The sequence below is a fragment of the Colobus angolensis genome, unplaced genomic scaffold (assembly GCF_000951035.1).
Source record: "Colobus angolensis palliatus isolate OR3802 unplaced genomic scaffold, Cang.pa_1.0 Scaffold18, whole genome shotgun sequence".
Taxonomy (NCBI): Eukaryota; Metazoa; Chordata; class Mammalia; order Primates; family Cercopithecidae; genus Colobus; species Colobus angolensis.
The window spans coordinates 553,729-563,629 of NW_012114932.1; the positions used below are offsets into that span (position 1 = coordinate 553,729).

The 9,901-nt window shown below is 44.9% G+C and overlaps 1 protein-coding gene across 1 annotated transcript in view; it reads left to right on the plus strand.

Annotated features, from left to right (window-relative positions):
• The window catches only part of VPRBP (Vpr (HIV-1) binding protein), a 124,303-nt gene that overhangs the window by 94,101 nt on the left and 20,301 nt on the right, over positions 1 to 9,901 (plus strand). The window contains exons 12-16 of the mRNA XM_011939299.1: positions 718 to 842; positions 2,128 to 3,391; positions 4,241 to 4,439; positions 5,246 to 5,328; positions 6,542 to 6,626. Coding sequence (XP_011794689.1) covers positions 718 to 842; positions 2,128 to 3,391; positions 4,241 to 4,439; positions 5,246 to 5,328; positions 6,542 to 6,626 — 1,756 coding nt within the window. The remainder of the gene's footprint in view (positions 1 to 717; positions 843 to 2,127; positions 3,392 to 4,240; positions 4,440 to 5,245; positions 5,329 to 6,541; positions 6,627 to 9,901) is intronic.

Here is a 9,901-nt window from a genome sequence, read left to right on the forward strand (position 1 = left end):
GATTTTGGCTCACTGCAAGCTCCGGCTCCCGGGTTCACGCCATTCTTCTGCTTCAGCCTCCCAGGTAGCTGGGACTAAAGGCACCCGCCACTATGCCCGGCTAATTTTTTGTATTTTTATTAGAGACAGGGTTTCACCATGTTAGGATGGTCTTGATCTCCTGACCTCGTGATCCGCCCACCTCGGCCTCCCAAAGTGCTGGGATTACAGGCGTGAGACACCGCACCTGGCCTATGTTTTTTTTAATAGAAAAATATAAAACCATGTTGCCCAGTCTGGTCTTAAACTCCTGGGTTCAAGTGATCCTCCCATCTCGGCCTCCTAAAGTGTTGGGACTATAGGCATGAGCCACTGAGCCTGGCCTCCAGATAACTTTCTGGAAAGAGTGTGCTAATTTCTACTCTCACTAAAAGTTTGAGAGTGTGTGTCTCTATATATTTTCACTAGGATGAAAGGATTCAGGATTATTCTGTGTTTTTTTTTATTGTAGAAGTTTGATAGGTAAAAATTCCATTGCTATATTTTTTGAAAGTAATGTCATTGTGACTATAAAATCCTCTCTTGTTGTGACAGCTCGAGATAGAGCCACACTGGTAGCGGTTCTGATTTATTGTCTCTCTGTGTGTGTGTGTCTGTTTGTGTCTCTCTCTCTCTGTCTCTCTTGGTTCTTGTGGCTATATTCTAATTTCCCTTTGACTAATTCTTCTTCCTGTCCAGGAATGACACTGTACGCTTTGCTTTGGATGTCCTGGCTATTCTAACTGTGGTCCCTAAAATCCAGCTCCAGTTGGCAGAATCGGTGGACGTGTTGGATGAGGCTGGATCTACAGTCTCTACTGTAGGTAGGTTGTACTTTTCCATTTTTGTTGTTTCTTGGTCTGGGTTTGTTTTTTCTGGTTGTGGTTACCTACCTGACCTAATTTTGGATTTTAGAACAAAAGTAGTAGAGGGGGGCTCCTTGTCTGTGCTTTATAAGGAGTACCATTCAGCGGATCAGAAACTAATTAAAAAAAAAAAAGAAAACAAAAATACAAACGTAGTACCAGATAGTTTGATTTAAGGGGGTCATGCTAGTAAACTCAGGTTTTCTGGCATTTCTGCTATAATGGTACATTATAGCTTTCCTGAAAAGCTCACACTCTGAAGAGTCTTGCACTAAAAATAAAGTTCATGGGAAAAATAGGTTGAGGCAGATAGTAAAAAACTTAAGCATCACAGCTTTCCAGGAGTTAAAGGGGAAAAAAAAACAAAGTAAGCAATTTTGTAACTTGAGTCAGTAATTGGCAGGTAGCTCAAAATGGGTAGAAACCATCATACATACATAAAAAAAGGAAAATACACTTTGATAATATACATTATTAAGAGCAAGGGTGATCAGGGCACTGCTGGGGTGAGCATGGGAAGTTGTGTGACAGGACAAGATGCAGGAAAGGACTAACACACAGGCACTTGTTTTTAATTTTCTTAAAATAGAGTAGAAAGGGTTCTGCTTCCACAGTAGCAGCCCAACTGAGGGCTTTCTCCATTCCTAAGGTTTTAATGTATTAAAATGAATAAATCAGAAAAGGCTGAGCGCAGTGGCTCACACTTGTAATCCCAGCACTTTGGGAGGCTGAGGCGGGTGGATAACCTGAGGTCAGGAGTTCCAGACCAGCCTGGCCAACGTGGTGAAACCCCATCTACTAAAAATACAAAAATTAGCTGGGCGTGGTGGCGGGCGCCTGTAATCCCAGCTCCTCAGGAGGCTGAGGCAGGAGAATCACTTGAACTGGGAGGCAGAGGTTGCAGTGAGCCAAGATCATGCCGCTGCACTCCAGCTTGAGTGACAGAGCAAGACTCTGCCTCAAAAAAATAAAACCAGAAAAAATTACACACGAACCTTGATGACTTTTCCATAATTATGACATAATTTCCCTATTTAATAACCGCATATGAGATCATAAAAATACATTGTAGTAGAACTGATTGTACTTTATACAAACAATTCCTTGCAGTTTTTACAAAAATAATGTAGTTTTTTTAAAGTAAAACAAAGTGAGTGGAACACCAAATTTTGACTCTGGAACAACTATTGAAATTGGTCATTAGTTTTATGATGAATAATACATAATTTTTTTTTCCCATTAGGTATCAGCATTATTTTGGGAGTGGCTGAGGGTGAGTTCTTCATCCATGATGCTGAAATTCAGAAGTCAGCACTTCAGATTATCATCAATTGTGTGTGTGGCCCAGATAACCGAATATCCAGTATTGGTAAATTTATCTCTGGTACTCCTCGGAGAAAGCTGCCTCAGAACCCCAAAAGCAGTGAGCACACCCTGGCCAAGATGTGGAATGTGGTTCAGTCCAACAACGGCATCAAGGTGCTCCTGTCCTTACTGTCCATTAAGATGCCCATCACAGATGCAGACCAGATCCGGGCCCTGGCCTGCAAGGCCCTGGTGGGCCTGTCTCGCAGTAGCACTGTCCGGCAGATCATCAGTAAACTGCCCCTTTTCAGCAGCTGCCAGATCCAGCAGCTGATGAAGGAGCCTGTGCTGCAGGACAAGCGCAGTGACCATGTCAAGTTCTGCAAGTATGCTGCTGAACTCATTGAACGGGTGTCAGGAAAACCACTTCTCATTGGCACTGATGTTTCCCTAGCACGACTGCAGAAAGCAGATGTTGTTGCCCAGTCAAGGATCTCCTTCCCTGAGAAAGAGCTGCTTTTGTTGATACGAAACCATCTTATTTCTAAAGGGCTTGGAGAAACAGCAACCGTGCTGACAAAAGAGGCCGACCTGCCCATGACTGCTGCCTCCCATTCTTCTGCCTTTACCCCAGTCACTGCTGCTGCTTCTCCTGTCTCTCTACCCCGAACCCCTCGTATCGCTAATGGCATTGCAACTCGACTGGGCAGCCATGCTGCCGTGGGTGCCTCTGCCCCTTCTGCCCCCACTGCCCATCCTCAGCCACGGCCTCCCCAGGGTCCACTAGCTCTGCCTGGCCCATCTTATGCTGGCAACTCCCCTTTGATTGGTAGGATCAGTTTTATCAGAGAGAGGCCGTCACCCTGTAATGGCAGGAAAATCAGAGTGTTGCGGCAGAAGTCGGACCATGGCGCCTACAGCCAAAGCCCAGCCATAAAAAAGCAGCTGGACAGACATCTTCCTTCCCCACCTACACTGGACAGTATAATCACAGAGTATCTTAGAGAACAACATGCTCGCTGCAAGAATCCAGTTGCCACTTGCCCACCTTTCTCCCTCTTTACTCCTCACCAATGTCCTGAGCCAAAACAGAGGCGGCAAGCGCCAATAAACTTTACCTCAAGGCTAAACCGCAGGGCATCATTTCCAAAGTATGGAGGGGTGGATGGCGGATGCTTTGATAGGCACCTTATCTTTAGCAGGTAAGAAGAGGCCCCTTCTTGCTCTCTGGGAATTGGAATGATTCTTTTATTTAAATCAAACTGGACAGTATCAGCATAGTTGGCCTGAAATACCACTGATTGTCACTTGGTGTAATACTTGAACAATGTAACTGTATCACCTTTTGTCAACCATGGGCTCCTTGTGTGATTGTTGGCAGTATATTGATATAATCCTTTGTGTTCTCATCTCAACTAGTATGTGTTCTAGAACCCACACCCCCTCATTACTGTCCACAAGGAGGCTCCCAAACTTGTGCTGTTGCAAGTTGCTTCCTGTTCTGATTCTTGACAAATCTTACATAAAGGTTATGGGATCACAGGTTTTAAACATGGGAATTTTTTGTTGTTGTTTTTTTGAGATGGGGTCTCTCTTTCGCCTAGGCTGGAGTACAGTGATGCAATCTTGGCTCATTGCAACCTCTGCCTCCCAGATTCAAGTGATGCTCCCGCCTCAGCCTCCTGAGTAGCTGGGATTACAGGCAGGCGCCACCACATCTAGCTAATTTTTGCATTTTTAATAGAGATGGGGTTTTACCATTTTGACCAGGCTGGTCTTGAATTCCTGACCTCAGTTGATCCCCCCAGCTGTGCTAGGATTACAGTTGTGAGCCATTGCGTCTGGCCTAAACATGGGAATGTTTGTTTTTTAAATTTGTAAGTGGAAATCTTTTTCTTATTTAAAATAAAAAGCACTGAAGGTCACTGTGATTTTGGAAGAACCCATTTGAAACATTAATGTTCTGTGCTTTTTCTTCTGTCCTAGCAGTTTGTTTTTTCTGAGTCCCTGCACATTCTTTGCCTCTGATTCTCTCCTTTTTTTGTGCTTAGATTCCGTCCTATTTCAGTGTTCCGGGAAGCCAATGAAGATGAGAGTGGCTTCACCTGCTGTGCATTCTCAGCTCGGGAGCGGTTCCTGATGCTTGGTACCTGCACAGGGCAGCTGAAGCTCTATAATGTGTTTAGTGGACAGGAGGAGGCCAGCTATAACTGTCACAACTCAGCCATCACACATCTTGAACCTTCCAGGGTAAGGGTTCCTTCCTAGGATGCTGTCATTCTTCCATGATGAATTGGTGAACTAGAGTAAAGGAGGCTTACCCTTTATTGAACTCTCTCTTTTATTTTTATTATTTTTATTTTTTATTTATTTATTTTTTTGAGATGGAGTCTCGCTCTGTCGCCCAGGCTGGAGTGCAGTGGCCGGATGTCAGCTCACTGCAAGCGCCGCCTCCCAGGTTTACGCCATTCTCCTGCCTCAGTCTCCTGAGTAGCTGGGACTACAGGCGCCCACCACCTCGCCCGGCTAGTTTTTTGTATTTTTTAGTAGAGACGGGGTTTCACCGTGTTAGCCAGGATGGTCTTGATCTCCTGACCTCGTGATCCGCCCGTCTCGGCCTCCCAAAGTGCTGGGATTACAGGCTTGAGCCACCGCGCCCGGCCTGAGCTCTCTCTTTTAAATGAGTTCTCAACTGGAAAGTCTGGTTGAGGTTAACTCATATTTCAGATGGAGACTGAGGAATATGGCAAAATTACTAGGAAGAAAGGAACCATCCTTGACATCGTCTCATTTTTCCCCCCTCCCTTTTATCTATTCTATTTTTGTGGCTAGTTCAGTAGGATTTAATACTCTCTTTAGTTATTTTCTAGGACACTATAGGTATATGTACTCAAATCCTAATGGCTTCTGACCATTTCTTGGTTTCTGTGGGTTATAAAATTTTCTCTTTAATTCAACAACATTTTTATGCATATATTTAAAAATGCTAATGGCAGGTAGTGATGTCTGCATGTATGTAAATGCATGATTACCCACCTTGGGCCTTCTTCTTTTAGGATGGGTCCTTGCTGCTGACATCTGCTACTTGGAGCCAGCCTTTGTCTGCACTTTGGGGAATGAAATCAGTATTTGATATGAAGTATGTATCTGCTTTTGGAACCTAGTCTGTGCTTTATTTACCTAGTTTATACCCCCTTTCATTTGGTTTTTAGACGAAGCCTTTTGGGGAAAGAGGATGCTATCAGTTATTGTTAACTTCTCTCTTCCTCATCTGAGACTCATGTTTAATAAGACTTTATCTTTCTTAATTTATACATTCTTATTATGCAGCAGACGCCGACCCAGAATCTATGTATTTTCCCATGTTCACATAGGACATTGCAGTCTTTGCTGTGTCCCCTCCCCTCCCCTCCCCTTCCCTCCTCTCTTTCCTCCTCTCCCCTCCTTTTCTCTCTCCTCTCTTCTCCTTCTCCTTTCCTTTCCTTTTTTTTTTTTTTTGGTGAGACGGTGTCTCACTCTGTCGCACAGGCTGGAGTGCAGTGACGTGATCTCAACTTACTGCAAGCTCCGCCTCCTAGGTTCATGTCATATGTCATTCTCCTGCCTTATCCTCCTGAGCAGCTGGGACTACAGGTGCCCGCTACCACGCCTAGCTAATTTTTTTATTTTTAGTAGAGACAGCGTTTCACCATGCTAGCCAGGATAGTCTCAATTTCCTGACCTCGTGATCTGCCCACCTCGGCCTCCCAAAGTGCTGGGATTACAGGCATGAGCCACCGTGCCCGGCTTTTTCTTTTCTTTCCTTCTTTCGACAGGGTCTCACTCTGTCACTTAGGTTGGAGTGCAGTGGCACAAGCATGACCTACTTCATCCTCTGCCTCCCAGGCTCAAGTGATCCTCCCACCTCAGCCTGCTGATTAGCTGGGACCACAGGCATGTGCTGCCATGCCTCGCTAATTTTTTGCAATTTTGGTAGAGATAGGGTTTTGACATGTTGCCCAGGGTGGTCTTGAACTCCTGAGCTCAGACAGTCCACCTGCCTCAGCCTCCCAAAGTGCTGGGATTATAGGAGTGAGCTACCGTGGCTGGCCCCTTTGCTGCATGTTTCACAGGAACATGTGCCCTGTTTGTCATTTCTCTAAGGAATTCCCATTCATTATTTTGTGTCTGCTTGGACAAGCTGATAGAAGAAATTTCCTTTGTAATCTAAGTGTATGATTGTTTCCTCTTTGGGAGTCCAGGATCTTTAGGTGAGTGTGATTGTGCAAGAGGCTGGGGGTCACCCATGTTTCAGTTGGTTGCAGGAATATGTCCTGAAGATCTGTCACTTCAGTGCTCCTGTTTGTCCATAGGCATTCCTTCACAGAAGATCACTATGTTGAGTTCAGTAAGCACTCCCAGGATCGGGTCATCGGCACAAAAGGAGACATTGCCCATGTAAGTACTTAAGAACCACTGTTTTCAAGCTGATTATGCCCGTTTGTTCATATTGAAATCTTAATAGAATGTGAGGACCTAAGTCCTTTGGGCAACTAGAAATCAATGATATTCCTTCCAGTTAGAATCTGAAAGTATGATAATATAGTTCTGAGCTGTATGGGAAAAATGTGTAAGGGCTCAACGTGACATTGAGAAAGATGTCATTAGTGCCACAGATATTTTTGAATTCTTAGTAAGTTTTACATTAGAAATGAAGTCCCTGCCTTTAGGGACCCTCTTTGGGGAGACAATAAAGAAGCAAATAAATATATGGTGAATTTAGGTGGTAAGTGTTTCAGAGAAAATGAAAGCAGGGTAAGAGGTAGGAAATTGGTGATGGTGTGGGGGGACTTCTCTTTTATCTAGGGTAGACAGCATCACTGATGGGGTAATGTTTAAGCAGAGCCTTGAAGGAAACGCAAGGTTCAGGAAGATACCTGGAGGAACAGCCTAAGGCACAGGAAATGGCAAGGGAAAGCCCTTGCTTGGAAGGTGGGAGGAGAGCTGAGGTCAGTGAGGGGCCCATATCTGGTAGCATCTTGTAGGTGACAGTTAGGACCTTTAGCTTTTCTTTTGAGTGAGATGAGCACACTGGAGGGTGAGTAGAGGATACATGAGTGGATGTAAAGTTCCTAAAGTGTGACTCTGGTTTTTGTGAGAGAAGCAAGAGCAGCCTTCCAGGTTAGAGGGAGTTGTACCGCTTGACATATGAGAGGAGCTGTGGGTTTGGGCCTGGGTAGGCATGGTAGAGGCTATGAGAAATGGAGGGCCTTGGCCCTGGGATTTTGGACACATGAAATTTGAGATTCTGTTAGACATTCAAGTAGAGAATGGGGATTGAATACGAAAGTTGGGAGTTGGCCAGACTTAGTGGCTTATGTCTGTAAAATCAGCACTTTGGGAGGCTGAGATGGGAGGCCAGGAGTTTGAGACCAGCCTGGGCAACATAGAGAGACTCCCCCCATTTCTACAAAAAATAAAATTGGCTGGGCTTGGTGGGCTTGGGACCTGTGGTCCCAGCTACTCAGGAAGCTGAGGCAGGAGGGTTGCTTGAGCCCACGAGTTGGAGGCTGCTGTGAGCTACGATTGTGTCACTGTACTCCAGCCTGAGTAAACAAGTGAGACCCTGTGTCTGAAAACAAAAACAACAAAAAATTGGGAGTTCAGGAGAGAGGTGTGGGTTGGGAAATATAAAATGGGACTTGTCCACATATTGATAGTATTTATGTATTTATTTTATTTTTGAGATGGGGTCTTGTTCTGTCACCCAGGCTACAGTGCAGTGGCACGATCACAGCTCACCACAGCCTTGACTGCCTGGACTCAAACAATTCTCTTACCTCAGCCTCCTGAGCGGCTGGGACTACAGGCGAGCACCATCACATCTGGCTAATTTTTTTGTACTTTTGTAGAGATGGCATCTCCCCAACGTTGCCCACACTGGTCTCGAACTCCTGGGCTCAAGTGATCTACTTTCCTTGGTGTCCCAAAGTGTTGGCATTACAGGCATGAGTCACTGTCCCCAGCTGATAGTATTTAGAGCCATGAACTTATATGAGATCATCAAGGGGACTACAGAAGAGTTGTGGGTACATAACCCTGGCATGTGTTTAGGAGTTGCCAAATGAGGAACTTGGGAAGGAAATCAAATATAGTGGCCAGTAAGGCAGAAAGGAACCCCGAGAAAAAGAGGTGCCTGGCCAGGAGTGGTGGCTCACACCTGTAATCCCAGCACTTTGGGAGGCAGAGGTGGGTGGATCACGAGGTCAGGAGTTCGAGACCAGCCTGGCCAATATGGTGAAACCCCATCTCTACTGAAAATACGAAAGTTAGCTGGGCGTGGTGACGCATGCCTTATTCCCAGCTACTCAGGAGATTGAGGCAGAAGAATTGCTTGAACCTGGGAGGTGGAGGTTGCAGTGAGCCGAGATCGTGCCACTGCACTCCAGCCTGGGCGACAGAGTGAGACTCCATCTCAAAAAAAAAAAAAAAAAGAGGTGCCCTAGAAGCCAAGGGAAGACTGTGCTTCAAGGAAGGATTGATCAGCTGGATCAGAAACTGCTGATGAGTTGCATAAGCTGAGAACTGAGAGGTGGCCTTTGACTGAACAATGTGGAGGTCATTGTTAATTATGTCAAGAAATACTTCTGAGGTCGAGGTGGGAGTCTGAGAGCAGCCTGGGAAACAGAGTGAGACCCCCGTCTCTACAAAAAAAATTAGCCAGGTGTGCTGATGTGAAACTGTAGTCCTAGCTACTTGGGAGGCTGAGGTGGGAGGATCACTTTGAGCCCAGGAGGTTGAGGCTGTGGTGAACTGTGATCATACCACTGCATTGCAGCCTGGGTGAGAGAGAGAGAGACCCGGACTCAAAAACAGCAACAACAACAAAAAACTTGTGTACACTGGTGGGGCAAAAACCTCATTAGAGTTGGTTCATGAGAACAAGGGAGAAATGGACACACAATACAGACAATTACTTCAAAGTGTTTTGCTGAAAAATGAAGCAGAGAAGTAGGGTACTAGCTTGAGGGAGCGATATGAAGTGGTAAAGGGAAGCTTTCCTCTTTGACAAACCAGACAAAAACAAGTGATGGGGAAAGGATTCTCTATTTAATAAGTGGTGTTGGGAAAACTGGCTGGCCTTATGCGGGAACCAAACTGGACACCCTCCTTACACTTTATATAAAAATTAACTCAAGATGGATTAAAGACTTAAATGTAAAGCCCAACACTATAAAACCCTAGAAGAAAACATAGGCAATACCTTCAGGATATAGGCATGGGCAAAGATTTCACCAAAAGCAATTGCAGCAAAAGCCAAAATTAACAAATGGGATCTAATTAAAACTGAAGAGTTTCTGCACAGCAAAAGGAGCTACCATCAGAGTTAGCAGGCAGCTTACAGAATAGGAGAAAACTTTTGCAATCTATTAATCTAACAAAGAGCTAATATCCAGAATCTATAAGGAACTTAAAACAAATTTATACAAGGAACTTAAATTTACAAGAAAAAAAAAACCCATCAAAAAACGGGGAAAGGATATGAATAGACACGTCTCAAAAGAAGGCATTTATGTGGCCAACAAACATATGAAAAAAACTCAACGTAGGCTGGGCGTGGTGGCTCATGCCTATAATACCAGCACTTTGGGAGGCTGAGGCAGGCAGTTCACAAGGTCAGGAGTTTCAGACCAGCCTGGCCAACATGGTGAAACCCTGTCTCTACTAAAAAT